The 24305-nt window shown below is 40.2% G+C and overlaps 1 protein-coding gene across 1 annotated transcript in view; it reads left to right on the top strand.

Moving 5' to 3' along the window:
* Positions 1-24305, top strand: part of Cpes (Ceramide phosphoethanolamine synthase) — a 63199-nt gene that overhangs the window by 29947 nt on the left and 8947 nt on the right. Inside the window, exons 2-4 of the mRNA XM_089255785.1 lie at positions 7939-8252; positions 12595-12877; positions 16744-17021. Of these exons, the coding sequence (XP_089111911.1) occupies positions 7939-8252; positions 12595-12877; positions 16744-17021 (875 nt within the window). The remainder of the gene's footprint in view (positions 1-7938; positions 8253-12594; positions 12878-16743; positions 17022-24305) is intronic.

Below are 24305 nucleotides of genomic sequence, written 5' to 3'. Positions count from 1 at the left end.
CGTCTTTTGTTCTCAAGTTCAACCCATATGGTTTGAATATCACTTCTCTGCACGTTACACTCTCTAGCCTTCAAACATGATTTCACGTATATCAACACTCCACCCCCTTTCCTATCCGATCTATTTCTCAAAAAAGTATCGTACCCTGATATGTGTAAGAAAGATTCATCCCCATCCTTTGCCCAAGATTCAGTAATGGCTATAAGATCTAGGCCCTCCACAACCATCATAGCTTCTAAAAAATCTTTCTTATTACCCAAGCTCCTGGCATTAATTAGCACACGTTTTAATTTACCCGGTGATTTATTGCCAATCGAGAAGCCATTCAAGTCAGTAGTGGATAATTCCCCGTCAGAACTGTTATGATTAACATTAACTAACCCGCATTATGATTATAACTAACCCGCATTATGATTATAACTAACAATGATTATAACTAACCCGCATTATGATTATAACTAACAATGATTATAACTAACCCGCATTATGATTATAACTAACAATGATTATAACTAACCCGCATTATGATTATAACTAACCCGCATTATGATTATAACTAACAATGATTATAACTAACCCGCATTATGATTATAACTAACAATGATTATAACTAACCCGCATTATGATTATAACTAACCCGCATTATGATTATAACTAACAATGATTATAACTAACCCGCATTATGATTATAACTAACCCGCATTATGATTATAACTAACAATGATTATAACTAACCCGCATTATGATTATAACTAACAATGATTATAACTAACCCGCATTATGATTATAACTAACAATGATTATAACTAACCCGCGTTATGATTATCATTAACATTCACCCGTAGCAATTGATATTGATAACATCCATGTGGGTTCAAAGAAAATAAAACCTTCATACTTACGTTGAACATATATCATCGAAATGATGCGGGAAATTGCGATCCTATATTGCTAAATTTTGCCAAAAATTTCAATTCGTTTCTTTAATCGCCCAACTTGCTAATTACTGCTAAAATCGCAGAAGTAGTGTAGAAATGAAGGGCTGCTAGAAACCGCAGTAAACAAAAATGTATTTCACAAAAAAAACTCATATGTGATCTGATAACAATATTTCATTGAGAAAAATACGAAATTGGAGCATGAATATATGAAATTTGAGCAAATTTCCGGTAAATTTCAATAATTTACAGACGATTTGTCATGTTTACCAATACGATCTGGGGATCGTAATCACCGATAAATGTGAAAAACAAAATTTATTAAACTTATAAAATTGGTTGGTAACTATGCTTTTAATAGCCTGTGAATATGCATAATAATCGGATTTATTAAATTCTCGGAACATGTAAATGGTCAGAAGTGGTCACAAAGTTTCAAAAAATTTCGAAACAAACGTTAAACCTGACAAATATGCGAGATAAATATTTATAATTTTTTGTCATAATTATCATAATTTTATTTGTACGTGTGTTCTCACAACTTTGGAAATATTACAAATTCAAATAAGTATCATTGAAAAAACGGGACAAATGTATGAAAAATTATCGGAACAACGAAAAGCAAAGTAATCTCTCTTAATATGGGACACGAATGGTCCGTCAAATTGTTTCAGACATTTTACCTATCCTTGTTTTCATAAATGTGGAGAAACACTGTCTTAGGCCGGGATTACACTGTAAAAGTTTCGTAAAAGTTCTTTTATAAAACTTGAACCCAACCAATAAACTGTGTGATCGGTTGCATTTTCTCGAATGTAATCGATCAGCTTATCAGTTGTATTTTTTCAATTTTTGTAAAATTCAATTTCAAGTGAATTTTTGTTCACTTTTACAAAACTTTTACAGTGTAATCTCGGCCTTATTTGAACGGCCCTGACGACATAATATATCGTATTCATGGGGGGGAAAGTATGTTTTTTCAAACTGTAGATGGCAGCAGGTGCAACAAAATCGATCACGTACTCGAGCTTGAGTGAGGTTACCAGATCGGGAACTGAGAAAGGAGGACGTCTGCGCACACATCCTTGGTGACGTCGCGTACCCCAATTTCCCCAAAAGATGGCGCCACTATGTCAACTATAAAACCGCCCGCAACAATAATTTTTCCCCACTAATTTCCTCATTTTTAATTGGGTTGCTGTATTTTTGAAACATATGACAACCATATTTTTATGGGCATCTTTCTATCAGCCACCTCGTTGGGCATTTTGCCTGTTGTGGCGTTGTATTTGTATTTGTATAAAACAGAACCAAAAAAAAAAAAATTCTGGGAATTTTGACGACTATATTGGTGAATGCGTATAGGAAAAAACCACAAAAACACTCATATCAATGAAGAAATACTTATTTCAAACTGGAGAAAAATAATTTTTAAGGGAAAGACAGCGAATTTTCCGATACGTTGGAGAAGGCTAGAAATGACATAAAAAATGAGGACGGTCGTAACATTAAGCTCGAGGTAATGATTGTACAGTATAAAACTAAGAATAAGGAAAAGAGTATGATGTCTCTCTCTCTCAGTGGAGTTATTAAAGACGAATGGGCAAATTAAAATGAATAAGAAAAAGCTGAATCTCAAAAAAAATTTCCATCAATCGGGAAATTTCATTTATGTGTACGATGAGAATATCGTATTGATGAGCTATGCTTTGTGTGGGGTTAACCAGGGGCGGATATCCACAGATCGCTGTTGGGAGGGCAAATCGCTTAAAAAAATTAGTCTCGGCATGAGATCATAACGTGTCCCGTATTTTGTTTCTTATTTATTCCGACAGTCCCGTTTTGCGAGCGGAGTTTTCTTGAATTTTTGTTGCAGTATTATCATATAGAAGTTCCAAAAATTCCATGAGTTATCGTATTTCACTTGCAGGAGGTGAAGGGATGATCCACACTGTTTTAAAGTGGAGAAAAAAATTCCGAGGAAAAAAATAAAAATAATTCCGGGAGCCCCTGAAATAAGGACAAAACGGCAAATTTTTCGAAACGTAAGGGACGGTTGATAACCCTAGTTTTATCAGTAAGAATGGTGGTGCCCATGGCCCCCACAAGGGGTGGGCTGACAAGGCTCCAGCCCTGGGGCCCGGGATGATTTTCATTATCTTCTGTTTTTCACGCTATAAATCCACCATAAAGCGGCCCGTGAAAGTCTGGTCGGGGGGCCCGCAAAAGATCCCAGCCTAGGGGCCCTACTCCAGGATGTGGGGGCCATGGTGGTGCCATCTTTTGTGAAATTGGGAAAAGCGACTTCACTAAGATTTCACGCGCAGACGTCCTCGTTTCTCAGTTTTCGAAATTGTTAACCTTAGCTTTGTGAATTGATCACGGAATTATTTCCCTCAATTCTTCTTGCATGAGGCGCCATCTAGTTTCATATATTGTCAACAGAATGGGACACAAAAATGGAAAACATCAGATCTCAACTTATTTCTTTCATGAACTTGTCTTTCTTCTCACTTCTAAACTTTACTTTGCTCATAATTTTCATTATTGTTTGTTAAAATTTACATTAAAGTCGATTGGAGGCTTGTGGTCAGATATTCTTGGGAGGAAGAGTAAAACAAACTTAATTCTCAGATACCCCATTAGTTAATTTTCATAAAGATTTAATTTATTTATTCCAGGGTTGGCAGGTTTTTGACACATGGCAGTTTTGTCACGTCAAAAACCTCAAATATTGCTTTTCGATATAAAAACTCCCATTGGAAATGCACACGTTAATGTGCACTATGTTATACAGTGACTATGTTATACAAAGAATAAATATTTAATATGATTCTAAAATAATTTTCTACTCTCGACAGAATTATTTTGGACAATATATACGGTTTTTTTTTCTCATAAAATTTGAATAAAGCATAACATGAACATTGAAGGGAAAACTGTGGAACGATTTTGCATTCTTTGATTCAAGATGATTCTTGACCTTCCAAAATTTCTTCAACTGCTTATATATGTCTGCATTGATATAAACCGTCTGCTGTACTCTTTTTACAACAGATAAGTGTTTAAAAAAGAAGTTTATTACATCACTAGCTATAATACCCGGCGCTGGCCGGGTTTTCTTCAATGAGGCTTTTTTGGATCACGTGATATCTCCCCCTCTTTTTCTTGAGGGACATACAAACCCTGTCCAAGTTAACCAATATGGCGACTTCCTGCGCGATTCATGAAATAAACATAATACAGAAACGTAAAAATGAATATATATTTTTCCTTTTTTAAGGGGTGCTAGGTATTTTGATAAACCTACACCCCTCCCCCCCGAACTTCAAGTTATCTATTTCTGCCTGTTTCAGCTTCAAAAGTGCTTAATTCAAGCTGTGGAATTTTTTCGATGTACTTTTTACGGGCCCATAACTAATTTTAAAATATCCTAACCCACATGAATTTATGCAAATAAATATCAAAAGACAATACGGACATTAATTTTCATGCTTGAGAAGATATAAATAAAAAGTTGAAATCAATGTTATTGCATGGATATCTAACTCGAAAGCTAATTACTTCATATTTATTCTCCTGGGCTTCGAATATCTCTAAGCGAACTCAATATTTCAAAAATCAAGAATTCAATACAATTTTTAAAATTACTGATGGGGCGGAAAACCCCACCAAATTTCCGCATTTCTACATTAAAATCGGCAATTTTAACGCTGATTTCTATGGGAATCATCCTTTGCCTGATCCTCAAACTGATGCTGATTATAACGTCTTTTCGAAAAGCCTCATTACTGGGAGAATTGAAAAAGTGGCAAACCATTATAAACGCATAAACTATTATACATATAATAACAGGATTAAAGTGACAAACCGTTGTAAAGGCATATACACGGTTGAAACGCATTGCTAGGGAACCACGGTAACCAAAGTAAACGTTCGGAAAGTGATTGTTGAGGCCCAAAAAACATTGTTGCCCGACAGTTTTTTGCCAATTTGGGGCATTTGCCCTGCTCTGACGAAATTTTAAAGTGACCTATCGTTCAAGTCGGGTCCCATTTGGTATATATGCAAAATTTGGTGACGATCGATCTAAAATTGTAGATTTGTATAGAGAACACACACACAGAAAATCAATTTTATATATAAAAACTATACAAGTATGTAATGTTGATTTCTGTTGTTATTAAATTATCTAGTTAACCACTGATACTTAAAACAATACTCTTATTGCGCATAATATTGAAATATATCTAGCGATCAAAATACTAAATTGTAGGACTAAAATGTCATTTAATTTGGCAATGCTAGCTTGTATATGTCAAACTTGGTTTATTCTTACTTTTCCACTATGATATGGTACATTTACTACCATTTATAATGCAATGGTTTTTCCAATTGAAGCTGTATTCAAACGCGCAAAACAAATGCTTTGGGTATCAAGTCTTGTCAGCTCTGCTTTGGTTGAAAATAAACTTTAAAGCTCTGTGAATTTATACACCCTGATCTAAGATATTTTTAGGTGAAAATAAATGAGTTTAATTAGTGCATCAACAGATACTGCGTGAGAATTTTTATATGGAATAAAATTTTGGGCAGATCCCAAAATTTAAAATATCAAAATTGGTATTTTTCCTCAGTAATTATAATTCTGAATATAAAACCCTTTAATCTAAATAAAAGTAAGTGTTTTGTTATTTAACATATCTATCAAGTTAACAAAAACTATTTGACATCATTGACCGTAAGATTGTGATAGTTTTAATACCGAGTTAGTTTCTGGGGTCAAAAACCTAACCCTGATGCCCTATTCTACATATTTTGAATAAGCAGCTCTATTCCACTTAGCAAATTGAACACAGGTAATGAGTAGCTTAGATAAATAAACCATAAAATTATATTTTATATGTTCTAGGCTCTTATGTTGAAGAATTCAAAATTGCAAATTATAATTAATATTTTGTTTTAATTATTGTAATAAATTAATGTTTAAAAATAAAGTTTTTTTGTTCAATATGCAAAAAATTAAGTTTTTCATCGTGTTTTATACCTATTGTGTTCAAAACATTACCAAAAGGCATTCGTTTAGGTTTTTGGCGGTTTTCGACAGTTTTTGACGTCAAAAACCCAACCCTCATTTATTCCAATTAATTAGGACCAAAGAAAAACAAATCGCTCTCAATCTAGCAGCTGATGAGAAAAAAAAAGCATTCAGTACATTGTTCCTGATCACAACTGTTTCCACGACATGCTGAATTTATATATGTTGTCTATTACAGGTTTAAAAACGTCTAGAAGCACGATAGGAGTCGCCACACTTTACGAAAAAATAAAATTCGGATCTTAGAGAGCTTTCCTATAGCTACTAACTTTAGTTACCGTGATTATGTTCGCGCATTTCCTCCAGTAGTTTTGAGCCAATCTCTCAGATTTTCTATGTCTGCATGCACAACATTCACCCTTGTTTAGACTAGACTTACCAGTTTTTTTTCTTTATGTCGTTTCAAGCGTCCTCCCACGAGTTAGTAACACTTCACCCTTTCGTCCTCCTTTTCAGGTTTCCAAAATTATTCATTTTTCTTCCTGAAGATTTTTTTTTTCATTCTGTAATCTACATATTGACATGAATGTGTGTGTGTGCGCACCCCCCCCCCCCCCACTCTTCCACACACATGTTACATGTTTTGACGAATCGCAGGGGCGGCTCGTGAAGGAGGCGCGACGGCGCGCGCCCCATGAAAATTTAGTCATTAATTTAATTCTTCAAATGTATTTGATACTAACTTAATACTACTGAATTTATTTATTTTCAAATGAATTTTATAAAAATTAGAAAAATATTTTCGGAAGGGGCACTTATCAAGAAGAAAAGTGTTCCGTACGGGTATTATGGTCGAGGTTCGGCGGAGCCTTTCATGGAGAGAGCTCTGTAGTATTCTTTTCCTCTCAGCTATAGAGAAACTTTCCTTATAGCTAGGCTGGCCATATTTCCTCGGAGCAAATACGGGAAATCGAGCTTCGAAATACGAGAAGCTCGAAATAGCAACTTAGCTTACTTTTTGGCGATAATTGGCGATGGTTTCTAAGTCGTGCCGCCGTTTATCTTTCAAATTTGCTGTATCTTTCAAATTAGAATACATTTGAGTATAAAAAAATAATATATATTTATAACTTCATCATTAAACTATAATACACCTTTTTAAATTTGAATATAATATTTAAAGCAGAATCTCACAATTTGCAAAAGACCATTGCCGATGTCAACCAGGTGCTGATCTATGAGGAGGGGGAGGGCAAGAAAAATGTGAATATGGTGCTATTGCCTCCAATAAATCGATTGAAAATTATTTGTATAAATGTTTTTGACTAAATAACAAATTAAAGAAAACTTTGACCAAAAAATAGAATGAACCGGTGTATTTTTTCAAAATAAGTTGGAACAAAGAAAAAAATCGTGACTGTACTGGGAAATACGGGACAATGCGGGATGTATGGTAACTTCATTCACAGTGTTAAAAAAAAGAAAAAAGTCGGCCCTCCCGACAGCGAGCTCTAGATCCGCCCCTGATGTCAGCTGGTGAACCTAAATGATGATTTTCAACACTGTTAAAATATCGATTAGGCTCACTGCGCAAATTATTTACGTTAATGTTGCGTTGATAGAACATAATTTCTTTTGTACTACATAGATATACAGATAATTTGGTGATGTTTATGTCTGGTTGTCCGGAGAGTTCACCTGCAGTAATGGATGAACATTTGTATGCCGACTCCACTCCCTAAAATACATAAAATAGGAGTTATGAAGCAACGGAATTATTTTAGCACTGGGCTCCGTGTCTGACAAGGGCGGCCCTTTCATGGGCCACTATACATGGTTTCACTCGTGATTCGATATAACGCAAAACTCATTATGGCTCCAGAATTCTGGGAATTGAATGATGACGTTGCATCAGGGTACATTGAATAGTGGATGCCATTTTTACTTGTCTTATATTTGCAGGTGCAACCTGTAAGGTTATGGCCGACAAACATCCCATGATAGGTCGAATCTCCAGCAAGATGTGTGACAATAGAGTATTGATGTACGTGACGATGTCCTTATTACTATATTTCCTATGGATGGATATCGCCTTGTTCCATCTTGTTCACGTCATGGCTACAAAGTTGGTTGGCGGGCAAGAATCTGCCGCCAAGGGTTCCAATCAAACGTTCTTACAGGCCATCAGTCCTTTCAACGGCCTCTCCGTCAAGTTGATGATGATGGATCAGGTCAACAATTACATTCACACACCTCTCGCAAACATCTTCAACGAGGTAAATACAGATTTATTTTTCAACAGTTCTTATTCAATAATCTGACCATATATTTTTGGCGACATTTTTGGTCATTAAATTATAAAGTCACCAAATGTGGAGTTACCAGATCGATATTTTTTAACCTCACACAATGGGGGAAACCTTTAAGTGGGTTTTGACATTTTCCTGATCTGCATTATAACTGCCACATTTCGAAACCTTCCCAAATTGCTACGTATTTTAAAAACTTTTTATCCGATTACGAGCAGATAAGTGCACCCCCCCCCCCTCCTCCCAAATAAGAAAATTTACATCGCTTTTATTTAACGGGTGTTTCATGAAGGACCCCTAACTTTCTAAATAAATAACTTGGAAACAGTGATAGATAGAAAGAACCGTGAAACCAGTGGTATGTTTATTTAAAAAAAAACAAAAAAAAACGTAAGAATCTGATACAGAAACCTCAATATTTAGTTAAAAATTACATCAATAGATGGCGCCGGAGGCGGAATTATCATAAGTAGCCTCCGTATTCACCCGACCTTACCCTCTGCGGCTACTTTCTATGGGGCACATTGAAGGACATTGTTTACCGCAACAATCCTTTAACACTCGACGAGCTGGAGGAGGCTATTTGTCAAGCTTGTGTGTCGATTTCCGGTGACACACTACAGAGAGTCACTGACAACTTCATTCTTCGTTTGCGACATGTGTTGTGTGAAATGAGCACATTTTGAATCGCTTTTAATGTAAATGCAAGCAGCTATGTACAGCATACATATTTGGTAATGCCTCCTGCGGCGCCATCTATCGGTGCAATTTTCAGGTTTCTGTATCAGATTCTTACGGTTTTTTTTTTAATAAACATATCACTGGTTTCATGCTTCTATCTATCACCGTTTCCGAGTTATTTATTTTCAAAGTTAGGAGTCCTTCGTGAAACACCCGGTACCTCACTATGATACAAAAACACCTGTCATGACGTGTGCAAAAAAAAATATTTTTCTATTATTTATACTGAGGGTAAATTTTTCTCTCTCTCCTTCTGTTTATCTAACCTTGAACTAGGGCTAACACCACCCACTGGCAGTTGATTGGTTGGAAGAGGAGGATGGAAAGCATGTGTAGCGATCACGACCTCTAGTTGAACTTTTACCTAACGTAGACGGTTGTAACCTAGCAACGCAAGCTGTGATAAAAAAATCTGATGTTTTCCGTCAGATGGTAAGAAACCATGCGTATGCGAGGTCCTGTATTTGTCTATGCGTCCGTACCAAATAAATTATGTTTGTTTATTAAAACCTTCTGATCGTCATTCATCTTTTATAATGGTGCCCAACACCGGGCCCTAAAGATAGGAGCATTGACTGATGCCGCCGGCAGTGATGTGAACAGCAAGCTTCTCAAGGTAAGCCCGTAATAATTTCATCACGTCCGGGTCTCACCAATCTAGGCGTCGGTGTTGGACACCATGGTAAAAGATGAATGACGATCAGAAGGTTTTTTTAATAAACAAACATAATTTATTTGGTACGGACACATAGACAAATACAGGACCTCGCATACGCATGGTTCCTTGCTATCTGACGGAAAACATTCGATTTTTTTTTATCGCAGCTTGCTTTGCTAGGCCACAATCACTCGCTCAAGAAAATTGAGAAGCGTGACGTCATATGCATCGTCTCTCTACGATAGCTAAAAGTTCAACTAGAGGTCGCGGTCGCTACACATGTTTTATTGTTAAAGCAGCTTCATTGCGTTTTTAGAAGACGGAATATCTCGGGTCGACAGAAATAAAGCAGATCAAGTTTGACGAGATATCTCGGGATTGCCGCTGAAAGGGTTGAATGCAGTTTAATCTATTTATAATGCATTAGAATATCCTACGCAATGGCATGTTTTGTATCTTATAGTTGGGTCACGTAGTTGCAATGCTTAGCACTGTTTCATGTAGCGGGGAAATTAGCACGCAGTGATTAGTTGCTACGAGCAGGGTCGTCTTGAGAGCATCGTGGGCTCACGGGTAAATCGATTTTTCTGAGCCCCCCCCCCCCCCATCTGACTAGAAATGTCTGACTACTAATTCACGTGCTTGGTCCCGAAAATGTTAGCCAGATCTCATTATCACGATGTCTCTCTGCACTTTAGGTCCTCGGGCCGTGCCCGGGTTGGCCCCAAGACGTCACGAGCGACGAAGCTTTTGGCGAAACTTTGGGTGGCAAAATCCGTGCATGCCATAGGCGGCAAACAAAAAATGTTCCTCTGTTCATGGAACAAACTTGAAGAGGTGATATAAACCTGTTGTGGCGTTGTATTTGTATTTGTAAAATCAAACATTTTTGATCATAGAATGCGCGGTCGAATCGCGATAGTACACACAGTAGAGGGTGTTTTTAGGGCAGGCGTTCTTAATATATGGGTCGCAGGGTTTCCAAAATTTGTCGTACAAATCCTCTTACACATTTGGATTTTTGAGCTGTGAGTCACGACATAATTTGATTCACAGGGGCTTCCTCCTAGATGGGTCATTCAAATCCACTTACAGTTCTGTTTGTTATAAATGCAGTTATTGCGTCACTGGTTTCTCTAATTTCTCAAAAATCAAATTGTTCCATGGGTCGCGAAGCTGATCTTGTTTATTTTGAGTCTAAAAAGGGTTAAGAACCCGTTTTAGGGAGTGCCCAACAGCATTTCACCAAGAAAAAAAAAATTTTTCAGTCGTATTTGCCATGGTATGTGCTATCAATCACTCGAGTGTACAAGGGGTTGTAATGTGGTAAATCTCGTCAATGGTGCAACCTGGATAACGCAAAATTTACCACAAGAGATTAAACCGCTTGTCATTGTTTGGCGCAACATAACCTTGATGGTTCTCACACGAATAAAAAAACCAAACTTTTTTCAATGTTCCAAAATTCAATCCGAAGGTGCACATCCACCAATAAAAAGGTCAACACCAATTAAACCAAAATTTGTTTTTTTTACTCGTGTGTTGACCAATGAGGGCATCGTGCAATAAACAACGACAAACCAGACGCGGATGCAGAGAAATGTGTTAGGAGGGTATTTATTGTGTGTAGGTCCCGTTTGATTGCTCTGTAAAATACGGGACACCACAATTTTTTTCCATATTATTCAGCTTTTGGGAGGAGTGATCACCCGCCGCTCCCCTCTCTGGATCCTTGCAGTAAAAAAGCGGAAGAATGACTTGTGAAAGATTTTTACGTTACCCAGGTAATGCAATAGAACTGAATTTATCCAAACCATATATAGACTATACCAATCTGCAAATCAAAATCAGCGCCTACAGCACCCTTGCCCGCTGCTACGACGCGCGTCCGAAAAACTCACCGAATGGAAAGTTCTTAGTTCGACATGCGAATGAATGAATTATCGAGTGAATCGGGCCTATCACCAGAGCTAGCTAGCTCGCTCTCTCTCATTCATCAGGTCACTTAATCAAACACCAGATAGCTTATTCTATCACTCACTCACTGGGTCGCTTCCTTCCTAGGTCACTCTCTAGTTCGCTGACTTTGTCATTAACTCAGTAGACCACTCATTCTATCATCAACTCACTAGGTTGCTCACTCTGTTACACTCAATCACCTGGTCAGTCACTTACTCATTCGTTCTGTCACTCGCTCACTCATTAATTAGGTCACTCACCAACTAATTAGGTCTCTCACTCGTTTACTCACTAACTAGGTCACCCATTCTGTCTCACGCACTCAATCACTGAGTCGTTCACTTACTGACTAGGTAATTCAGTCTACCTCTGGGTCATTCACCATGACGCTCACTCACTAGATCACTTTCTTACTCTACCTCTGGGTCATTCACCATGACGCTCACTCACTAGATCACTTTCTTACTCTACCTCTATGCTACTCACTCTGTCACTCGCTAGTTTGCTCACTCACCAACACTAATCACTCTGTCACTCACTCACTAACTACTGCATCATTTACTGACTCGGTCATTCCCCGCTCACTTATTGGTTCACTGACGCATGTCGAACTGTTGTCTATGAATTTTCCTTGACGGTGAATTTACCGTAAACCGCTCTGACGCCACTGTGTCGTGTTCACATCTCTGTGGCTCCCCCTTTCATCTGTTTTTTACCCTTGCCACCCCCTCCCCTTCTCTAGAAAATACCAGGACAGCAAGGGGTCACATGGTCCCAGGTTGAGAACCACTGGTATGTGTCTTTGTATAAAAACATTTGTAACTTATCGTACTGATCGTTATAACGAAACGGTTGCTGTTACATAGGTTCCTTATAACGAGCGTCGACTTCAGTACATATATTTGGGAATTTTCAGTTATTAATTAAGCGACGTTTTTTTTTTCTTTACAGGCTACGGGATTCAGCAAAGTTGTTTACTTCATAACGCCAAACATGGTGAGTTTCATCGGTCTACTATTCGCTATCGCATCCGGAAAATGCGTGAGCATGGATTCCAGAACGTTCCATTACTTGGCCATCGCCTTGTTTCAAGTCAGAACCTGGATGGATGCTCTGGACGGTATCGTAGCTCGGTCCAGGATGGGAATGGTCCAGCACATCTCTCTTCGCAACACCACCGGTTACGCCGTCGATGGGATAGCTGATACATTCGGATTTGCTGCGTTCTTGGTTGGTGAGTCCAAAAAACGTTTTATTATTATTATTATTTTGGCGTAACGTACTTGATTCAAAGCTGCGACCAAATATACATTGTACAGGGTGTCCTGTAAATGCTAACGCTGCCTTTATTTCATCAACCGTTCGTCGTGGAGGTATGTTTAAATTGAAAAAATGCTCAAAAGGCGTTCAACCGGAGCCAGTTTTGAGACTGGAAATACAGTGTGTAACAAATACAGTGTGTAAATAAAACCTAAATTTTCATACGGTTCCCCCCCCCCCTGTCCTGTAACTTCCATTAGTTAAAACTAACTAAATGCTAACTTTTTCCAATAGTTAGAAAGTTGTTGCCCTGTGTCTCCCGAACCAACAGAAAAAAAAAGTCCATGTTTTTAAGTGCAATATTCCCCAAGATATCCGAATTCAAAAATCGTAGGAAGTTATGGAAGAACAGCAAATACTAACGGAAAACGTTCCTTTCCGTCATTTATGCTGTCCCTTCCCAACTATTTTTTGAATTCGTATATCTAAGCGAATATTACAGTTAAAATTATAGGATCTCTTTTGTTGGGCTCAGAAAACACAGGGAAACAACTTTCTAACTATTGGAAAAAGCCAGAAAGTAAAAAAAATTATATTTTTAGTTTTATATGCTCTCCTTGTCCTCTAACTTCCAATCAGAAAGTTGTTGTGACCAGGTGTTTTTTTATGAGCCCAACAAAAAGTCCCATGTTTCAACTGCAATGTTCATTAAGGTATTTCACACTCGTGTGCAAAATTAAGAGAATTAGCTCATTATGTCGAATTTCTGAAAAACTAGTGGACAGATTGTAATGAAATTTGGTACGAATACACAGTTATAACAGAGAAATAGATGTACTATACAAAAGTCATAGTACGCACGCATGATTGTCGGTAAAGCTCATAAATGCAGGAATGTCTAAAATCCACGTTGCGAGATCGAACCGAAAATGAATCTAATATGGGGTATGGTCCCCTCAGTCAGACAGGTACTCTCAGGAATGTCAGCGCGACGGCATACTGGACACGAGCAGATTAAGGAGTCCCTTTGGCAATCGGTCCCACTCCTGCAGCAACGCTGTTTTCAGTTTCGGGATGGTTCTCGGAGAGGAATGGCGAGATGCAATTACCCTCCCAAGAGCGTCCCAGTCAGATCTCTTGGCCTAAGCCTTATAGAATCTGGCTGGTCAATCCATACGCCGAATATTCTCACTTTCCAGATAATCGTTGACCAGGTGAGCCCGATGTGGACGAGCGTTGCTGCCCATGAACAGGAACCGAGGGCCAACTGCGCCTCTGAAAAGTCGAACATAGGCTCTAAGATCTCCTCTCTATACCTCCTAGCAGTCACGAACCCTCTGCCAAACACATGGATGAGTGTGCGGCCGTCCAACATGATGCCTGCCCAGACCATGACACCTCCACCACCATAGTGGTCCATTTCCCTGATGTGGGAGGGATGGTATCGGGTACCAGGCTCTCTCCAGATGGGTGTACGTCGAGAATCAGTGTCCAGGCTGAATCTCGACTCATCTGTGAAGAGCACGGTGCTCCACTGAAGTCTGGTCCAAGGCTGATGTTGTCTGCACCATGATAAACGCGCTGTCTTGTGTGCCGCAGTTAGCGGGACGCAAACAGCGGGTCTTCTGCCATAAAACCCTCTCGCCTGAAGCCTTCATGCAACAGTAAACCGTGAAAGTCGAGTTCCAGTGACAGCATGCAGCTCACGCGTGAGCTGTGATGCTGTATCAGTCCTGTGGCGCCGCGCTGAAAGTGCCAAATAACCCATTTTGGTCGTCGTGGCTCTTCGACGACCTTGTCCAGGTCTTCTCGATATGGATCCAGTGTCCTGTTTCCACAAATTGCAGACGCACTGGGCATAACATCGAGCTCTGTATCCACATGCACTTGTGATTGCCCTGCCTCCAATCTGCCGACGATTCTCCATCTCATTCCGTCATCCATACGTTTGTGGCTGCTCATTTTACCTGATAGCTTATAAAATTTACCAAACTCTTGCGAGAAACACAGCGAATATCGCCGAGGAGTACGAGCACACGAGTCGCGGGAAACGCCTCGTGCAATTATCATCCCCTCCGTGGTCACAGCTCCGCCCACACGCACGTGCACGCTTTCGTATTCGACACTCAATATTTGCATACTTCTTTGGTGACATCTATTAGTACCTTTGGTTCAGTCCTTTTTGTGAAAATAAACACAATGTGCGAATTCTCTTAATTTTGCACACGAGTGTAATTCAAAAAGGTCGAAAAATTAGGAAATAACAGCAAAAAAACTGACAACGTTCCTTTCCCTCATTTATTTTCTCTTTTCCCAACTTTTCTCCGATTTTTGAATTCGAATATCTGTGTATTAAAAACTTAGGATCTCTTTTGTGGCCTGGTCTTTTCTTAGTGCAACAACTTCTTAATTGGATTTCAGAGGACGGGGAACCCCCCCCCCCCCCGTATAAAAATGAAGATTTTATATTTTGTGACACACTGAATTTCCAGTCTCAAATCTGATACAAAGTGGTTTTAGAACACATTTTGAGCATTTTTGAAACCGAAACCATACCTCTACGACAAACGGTTGATGAGATAAAGCCCGCATTAACACTTACAGGACACCCTGTATATAGTGTAGCTACATTGGTTATATAAACGATTATATGAAAAGTAATAAGTTATAAAGTGTAAATTTATCATGAACCATTATACTAGTGAGTTCAAAAAGTTATCATACTCTTGGAATGCACTACTACTGTATTAGGTATGATCAAATGAAAAGTTGACTAGGCCAAAAGGAAAAAAATACACACGCATTGTAGAAGCCGGAGATTCTGTAAAAAAGCGTCGTACCATAATAGAGAAAACGTTCTAGAATGCCAACTGCAAGTTTTTGCCTTTTAATGATAATGCCCGCTCACCCAGTGTCCCAACTAACAGACTTCTCATTAAAATTAACCAAAAATTACACCCACCCTATAGTCCGGACTTCTGACTGATTTTTTTCAATCTATCCCCTCCGCGTCTCTTCAAAACAAAACCCGAGAAAGAACGCTGAATTGTAGGACATTGTATGGGATTGGTTGCTCTCACAGCCCAAAGCCTTCTTTTTGAAAAGCATTCACTGGTTTATGAAACTACGGGTTATCTGCCTTCAGATATTGTGTAGGAGTTCTTGCTATCACAGCTCAAGGCTATCTTTGAGAAGGACATACACCAGCTTACGAAACTACGGACCTTCAGACATTCTATAGACTTGGTTGGTCTTAAAGGTCAAGGATTTCTTTCACAAGGACATTATGAAACTGTGGGTATCTGCCTTCAAGCATTGTATAAGATTGGTTGCTATCACAGCTCGAGGCTTTCTTTGGGAAAGACATACACCAGCTTCAGAAAATACGGGGGTATCTACCTTCAGGCATTCTATAGACTTAACTCTCACAGTTCAAGGATTCCTTTAGGAAAGACATACACTGGTTTATGAAACTATATGTCTACAGACATTGTATAGGAGTAGTAGCTAGCACAGCTTAAGGTTTTTCTTGAGAAGGACATACACCGGCTTACGAAACTACGGGTATCTGCCCCAGGCATTTTATAGGATTGGTTGATATCACAGCTCAAGACTTTCTTGAGAAGGACATACATTAGCCTACGAAATTACACGGTATCTGGCTTCAGTTGCAGAGCTCGTACTTTTAAATGGTACGCATTGGTAGGAACTCTCGTCAAATTTTCATTTGATCAATCATTGTACAATATATTCCTTCCACGCATTTTTGGTATTACTTATTTTCATGTACTTGCCAAAATCGTTATTAAGCATGTTTATCCTCTCGTTTCCAATGCCTAGGTTGTTTCTTTTACCTCAGAGATACTCTTCCTAGACAAACAGGTTATATTTCATTGAAAACTTCCGAGGCTTTCGGAAAGGATGCCCATTCTTGCGGTGGCTCGTCGTCAACCAAGGTCAACCTCACTCACCCGCCGAGTTGCTATTTCCACAAACGAGCCTATGGTGTCGTTATTTGCTTTGGACTCCAGTTGGCACTCAGCGCATTTCTCTGGGATCGCTACATCTATGCCTACCATAATCTTCTCGAAACTCAACCGAGCTCTTACAGCCAAGCGGTAAGTGTCAATAAAACCAGAATAGAATTTTTTACTTCTTTCGATCATGATTATACAGCAGGGGGTGCACAACCTCCTTTCGGCGAGCCAAATGAGGCTCATCCAGTGGCTCGATCCGTCCAGCGAAAGTTGCTCTTGATACAAAAGTACCAATGCACAAAACACAATAAATACCAAGGTTGATCATATTTCTTTAATAACAATATGGTATGCCACCGAAAAATTTGTCAAAGTAAGTTGATAGTTACAACGGAAAAAAATTGTCAGAGTAGTTGAGTTGCCAATATTAGCCGAAAAAATTTAACCGCGAGTGGAAGAAATACCGTATATCTGGCCCGCGGACTGAACAGGTTGTGCAACCCATTTCTCAACAGAACGTTCGAAGACATCGTTCAATATCTCAATCTTCTTAAAAAGAAGTTAAGAAGTTTTTAGCGATAACAGTTTCATCTCGTAAGAAATAGTATTGTTCCACACAATTTCTACAAGACTTCGAGATTGCAAAACAAGAAGCGGTTTAACGGACACACAGATTTATTTACAGAACAGCAATTTACAACCTAATCAGAGAGAGAGAGCGAACAGCTTTCTCGCAAAGTTCAATCACAACTGACTTTTCATCCAGACCCTCCTCTTGTGATCGGCTCACTATTTATAGCTAATGGCTATATCTTCTCAAGCATGAAAATTAATATCTCCGTATTGTCTTTTGATATTCAACTGCATAAATTCATGTGGGTCAGGATATTCTAAAATTAATTATTGGCCCGTAGAAAGTACATCGAAGAAATTCCACAGCTTTAATTAAGCTTTTTTGGAAGCTGAAACAGGCAGATGGATAACTTGAAGTTCACGGGGAGGGAATCGAAATAAATCTAGATTTGGTTATTTCATGAGTCACGCAGGAAGTCGCCATATTGGTTAACTTTAGACACGGTTTGCATGTCCCTCAAAGAAAGAGGGAGATATCACGTGTTTCTAACAGCCCCATTGAAGAAAACCCGGGCAACGCCGGGTATTATAGCTAGTCTGCTATAAAATTCATTTTTCTGAAGTATGGTAAATAGAGAATGACTTGAATTTTGGGACTTGTTCAATTATTTTTCATTTTAATTCTGGTTTTGTAGATAATAACCATAATTTTTCTAACATATATTATTTTTGATGAGCACTTACTGAACAGAACTGTTGTATAGTGTATTTTTTCTTCATTTTTGTACATGATTCTGCCACATAATAATGGTTGAATTCTTCAATTTGTATGAGGTTTTTTGCGCTGCGACACCCATGCAGTGTTTTTTTGTCCTCTTTTTTCGACCTGCGAACTAGAGTGAGAAGTTGACTGGTGATTGCTGAACTGTAATAGGAGTGTGCCTGCTTTTGGACTGGGAAAAATTCGATTGTGGCGGTGGCTTACCTTGACTTAAATTCGTACTAGTCTGTTGACAAAATTCCAATTCTTTCTTCTTTTTCTTCTGAATTATCTTCCTTTTCCACTCTTCATAGGCTTTCTTGGCCAGTTCGTAAGCCGACAGTCGTCCCCAAAAGGATGGGAATCGGCTCTAAATTCTATTCTGGTCTGGTAAATCGAATAAATGATTCTGGTATAAATGAAAGAAATGGTTCTAGAATAAATGTGTGTGTGTTTGGAAGAAATGATTCTGCAACGAATGGAAGAAATTATTCTGGAATTTGCCTCCCCTCCGACCTTTCCGCCTTGTGCTATAGCCCGCTAAACCCCCCCCCCCCCGAATGAATGCCAGAACTTTGCCACTGGATTTAAAAGCAATTGGAGGGGACCCCACATGCCATCTTATCTGTTATCTTACACTTGTCATATTACATACACTGGATGCAAACAAAGAAAAAAACGAAATGAGAATCTTATTGGCAACTTGGCACTGACAATTTTCTCGCCTGTCACTAGCAATTTTACTTACTTCTACTAATTTCTCCAATTTTTTGGCTATAATTGCCTTTGACAATTTTTTGTATGTGGCCTAATTCGCATTTTTTGACGTTTGACAATTTTTGGCAGTCATTCGCAATGACCTGTATGCGTCCTAATTTCCCGTATTTTTATGAAGGAAATATGGTCACACGCATTCATATGTGTGTATCGATATTTTTCTACCGGTATGCAGTTCGCGAGCTGAATGAAACCCCTTGCTTGGATGTACTTGGTCCGCAAAGCAGGCCCATCATTTAACGAGCCCCCACAGGTTCGTTAGATCTTCCCGCAGACCCATTTTCCACAAATAATTCTGCTCTTGACTTTGCGGCAGGGCCGCAGGACCCTGCGGGAAGATCTAACGAACCTATGCAATAAATCGAACCTTCTGACACATCACCCTGTGTCCGCGTGTACCCTGGGCTCAAACGCCGATCCAGAGGAGGGCGATTAGATGTTATCGCCCCTCCCAAGAGCCCGATAATATGGAGAAAATGTATCTGTCCCGTAAAAAATACGGGATGATACGGATACAATAAGCCACTTCTTGAACATATCGCCCTGGATCTGCGTGACTCCGTTCCATTCACAGAGGTCTGATTTCTACCTCGGCTTCATTCACATTTCATTTCGTACCGTTCACCGCCCAGGCTTTATCGACCATTGTCAATTTTAGCCATTGCCTCGGATGGGGGGGGGGGCCCTGGGCGATGTCGGGTGCTTTATTTTGCATATAAAATACAGTACATGGCACATTATTTAAAAAAAAGTATATAAAATTTTTTAAATATTTCTATTATACAAAATATATATCGATGAGCTCTTGATGTCTTTGTAGGTCTATTGAGCCCTTTGTTGTTTTCTGTGGCCAGGCGCCAGGTCCGGAACCACGTTTTCCCTCGTTGGCTTGTGTGAGTCATCCGCCGTGGCCAGGCCAGGTCCTGGACCACGCGTCTTCCCTCGTTGACTCGGGTGAGCCCTTCGCCGTGGCCAGGTCCTGGACCACGTCTTTCCTCCTTTCACAGCTGAAGATGTCTATCTCTGCTCAATTTCAGCATGTGTCTCCTCCACTCAATACACAGCTGAAGGTGTCTGCTTTCGCCCAGGCGTTGATCCGGGGAGGGGGGTTATGGAAACAATCGCTCCTCCATGAGCCGAATGATATGGGGAAATTTGTCCCATAAAATACGGGACGATCAAACGAATTTACAAAATTCGCCCCTCTCGTCACATCGTTGTGGATCAGCGCCTCCCTAGGCTAGAGTTCAGTGAGCTTTCTTCTTTTTGAGCATTGCCCGTCTCAACATCGTGGGTGCCCGGCCAAGCAAATCATACTCTTCTAGCAACATTATAGAAATTTCGCGCATCATGATTGGTCGAGGTTAGTTACGAACCATTACGTCACTCATAGTGAAATACTTGGCGCAATTGAATGGTGGTTTTTTTCTCCTCTATCGTTTTATTTTCGCATGTGGTTTTTTCGATTCCTCAAATTTCGTTGCTGTATTTTATTAATTTCAAAAAGACCCTTTTAAGGGCCAAATTAATTTTTTCCAGTGGAGTTGCTATCACCTTTCGTGAATAAGATCGTGGAAGGAAAGTATAACGGACTCCTAATTCGAAGTAATACTGTATAAAAAGTATCGACGAGCTTTTGGCGAAATTCAGTTTCGCCAAAAGCTCAGTTCCGCCCTTCGTGACGTCTTGCTTTCTTGCTCGTAGTAACCAATCAGCTGCATGCTAATGCCTCTTGTGTTGCTAAGAGTGTAGGGATTGTAATTACGCTGCCCGGCAATAGTAATAATCTGGTCTCGCATGGTAAGGGCGGCGGAATGGTCGAAGAGAAATGTAAATGGTGAAATGTATCGAGGACAAAACGTGTAGGGGGAAAAAATTTCCGTGATACCACCACCCCCCACCCGGCTCAATGGTAACAAATCGTCAGCCGAGATCCCATCAAATCATAAATCATCATGGATGGTTTTTCACCAAATGAATAACTGTCTTCTATTCTCTCAGTGCCATCTTAACTCGAGCCTTTACCCCCCGGCATATTTACAAATCATTATAGTAACCTATAATACTGTTTCAGATCACTCAAGTGACCCGCGGCACCATTTCAGAGCACTTAACTGATCGGCGCTACATTCGGTACATTCAAAGGTTCTTCACAAATTTCGCCGCCCTTCTCCCATTCTATACTAATCTTCATGACCACTTATTTCTCGAATTCATGACCGCGAGCAATACATGGCCTGGCATCTCGCTCCTGTGTCTGCGAGCCGCTCTTCGGGTCACTCTCATGCTGGCATACTGTTTGGGTCACTCATATGCTCACACACTCTCTACGTCACCCTTTGGGTCATTCACATGTTTGCACACTGTTCTGGTCAATCACATGCTTGACCAGAGGTCTAGGTCACGACTTTGGTCGCTCACTGACAGGGCCGGTTCTGGACCTTTCTCAGGTGTAAGGAAATGATATTTTGGTGATAAAAAAAATCTACCCACCCCTTCAGTTAGTGTCCTAAAAATTGGCCCCTTCCAGTTGGCAACCTTCTGCGGCCCGTAGTTTGCGAGATTTAAGATCCGGATCTGCTCACTGACTAGGTCACTCTTTTAGTCATTAACACATTTGCAGACGCTGTAGGTCACTCTTTTGGTCATTCGCAGTGCTTCACACGCTCTAGGCCAGGGCTTGGCAGAAATTTAATTATCGCTAAATTTTGATTTTTTTTTAAGGCCTGCTCTACTGACTTGGATTCTAGGTAGAGGTTGATTTATGATTTTGCTGCTCATCTCCCATTGTACTAATTTTCTCGGGCAGTCATTCCTCAAATTTGCCGCCCTGGGCTATAGTGCACTAGGACCACCACCCCCCTTCCCCGCCCCAGTACTGCTTGCAACCCTTCCCCCCTCTTTATAACAACGAGACTAGTTTTTTGTTTGTGATCCTCATTTTATTAATTTGATATACGCAATGATACTACAATTATCGTTGGTTCGCACTGACTCAATATAGAACGGTAGGAATTGCATGAAGTTCCCAAAATTCGATCCGAGGACGTCGACGACCACCGCAAACGGACGTCTTCACTAATAATCGTCTTCGTCATCGTCGTCATCTTCGCCCTTGTCCTTAGCGTCGTCCGCCTCCTCTTCGATTTTCTCGTGGATCAGAGCCCTGAGTTCGTCGTCTCCATCTATGGCCGTTTTCAGGTCCACGATCATCAGGACGGGGTTCTTGTCTGCCGTGCGTTCCGAAGCGGAGGTGAAGGACAACTCGACGAGCTCCGTCGCCAGGTACTCGAGGGCGGCCACTGTGTAGATGCTCAACTCCGGCTTGACTCGGACCTTGCTGTGGCAAACGCTCTGCGTGATCCGCGTCACGACGTTCGGATCCAGGTACTGCCTGTAGCATTCGTGGTGATCCGGCGACAGGTCCGCGTTGTGGGTCGACGTCCGCCGGTACGAAGAGGTGTACGAGACCCTGCTGGCGCTTTTCGACGATGATGAGGATTTCGCCGAGATATTTTTCTTGCTTGATCTGAATTTCGACATTGTGAGATCGGGGGAAAGGGGGTTCCGGATTCAGCTGGCTATGAATTTAAGAATGATTTTGTGAGAATGTGTTTCGCCAAAGATACCGCTTAGAATGTGACTGAAATAAAGTTGTTTCACTAGAATCTCTCATGATACGCGCGCTGCCGCGAGTCTCTCTGTGCATGGACTTCTTTTGCCTCTGGAGCGGTTAAACGAACAATTGATAATGACTTGCAACGAAAGTTATCACGAGGATGACGTCAATATCCATCCGAAGGTCTTTTTTCAACAGATATCTGATACGAAAGTGAATTCAGGAAAGAGAAAATTCAACTGGCCTTGCGGAGAATCGAATTCACGTTCTCACTTGCGGGGTAAGCACCCTAGACCAGTGGGTCGCGACTCAGGGAGTTCGCGGCAATGAACTAGCTGGGTCGCGAGAGATTCTCCAAAATAAAAATTTCCAAATAAGAAATCCATTTTTATTTAAATTATATTATTCAGCTGAGTATATTATTCACGTATCATAAAATGTAATTTTAACAAGTTCTACTTGTACAATAATCCATATATACAAATACAACGCCACAACAGGCAAATTGCCGAACGAGGTGGCTGACTTAAGAACATCATGGATCCCCGAGCCATTCTTTGGAGGCCCTACCTACTACTGCTACACCACACATGCACCCCGCCCACACTTCTCCCCTCCTCGCGGAACCCCCAACGAATCGGTACATGCGGGAATGTGCGTGTACGTGTAGTGAAACCCGACGTGAAGTTTTTTTTGTTTCTCTGTAATGCTTGTTATGTGTAGTGCTGCCATCTGCCACCAGTTTTTCTAACTATGAGTGAAGTGTTATGATTGAATGATTTATCGTTGTAGGACTGTTGCTCTCTGTGGCGAGACTTTTTACGGGGAGATCGGCTCGCATTTGCGCCTTGAAGTTGGGAACCACAGAAAACCAACTTCAGCCGACCACCACTGTGGGGTTCGAACCCAGATCCTCGCATCGCGAGTCCGTCACTATAACCACTCGACCACCACAGCGGCCCGTCCCACGATGCTATATGCATCGCCTGTTTGGGCCCACACACGGTTTCTGAATTACACAGTCTCCCTCCAGAAAAGCCAGAATAAAATATTAAGACGTTTAATGCGGGCTCCTTGGTTCGTAAGGAACATATGTATAAGAAGGGATCTGGGAATACCGAAGATCTTCTCACATATTAAATATTTAAATCAAAGGCATATCGGCTCCGTCACGCCAGAATCACGAACGTCCTTGCAAAAGAAGAACGTCGGAAATGACGTTTGCATGTTTACTCTACCCAAAATGTTACTCTATGGAAGTAATTTTCCTAAAATGTTTTGTAACGTGTTTTTCAAAATAGGGATACACATTCGTGTTTTAGGCACAACTTAGATAGCAAAACAAGGAATCCAAATATCTGATAAAAAAATAATAAGGGAAAAATTGTACATTCGTGCTCCTGGTGCATGTGGCGGACGATATCAAGTTAGTACTTTTACAGTGTGCATATCACCCGATTTCTCAAAATTGTGTATTTCTTAAAAATTGAAAACCCAGAATAGAATGATAAGTGATATATGAATATACGGAGGAAAATTTGTCCAAGTTGTATGAACAATCTTGTTAATTGTCGAATCACATTTTGAAATCGGATGATTCTTTCTTAATCACCCTGCATGCGAAAATCAAGGACCATAGGGGCCGTTCAAGTATTACGTCATCATCGATTGGGGGGGAGGGGGTTTCCGATGACTT

This window comes from Pholcus phalangioides, unplaced genomic scaffold, assembly GCF_987345545.1.
Source record: "Pholcus phalangioides strain wild (caught in Gottingen) unplaced genomic scaffold, Ppha-v1.0 ptg000172l_1, whole genome shotgun sequence".
Lineage (NCBI taxonomy): Eukaryota > Metazoa > Arthropoda > Arachnida > Araneae > Pholcidae > Pholcus > Pholcus phalangioides.
Note: the sequence above shows the minus strand (reverse complement) of the source record. Positions and strands in the feature narration are given on the sequence as shown.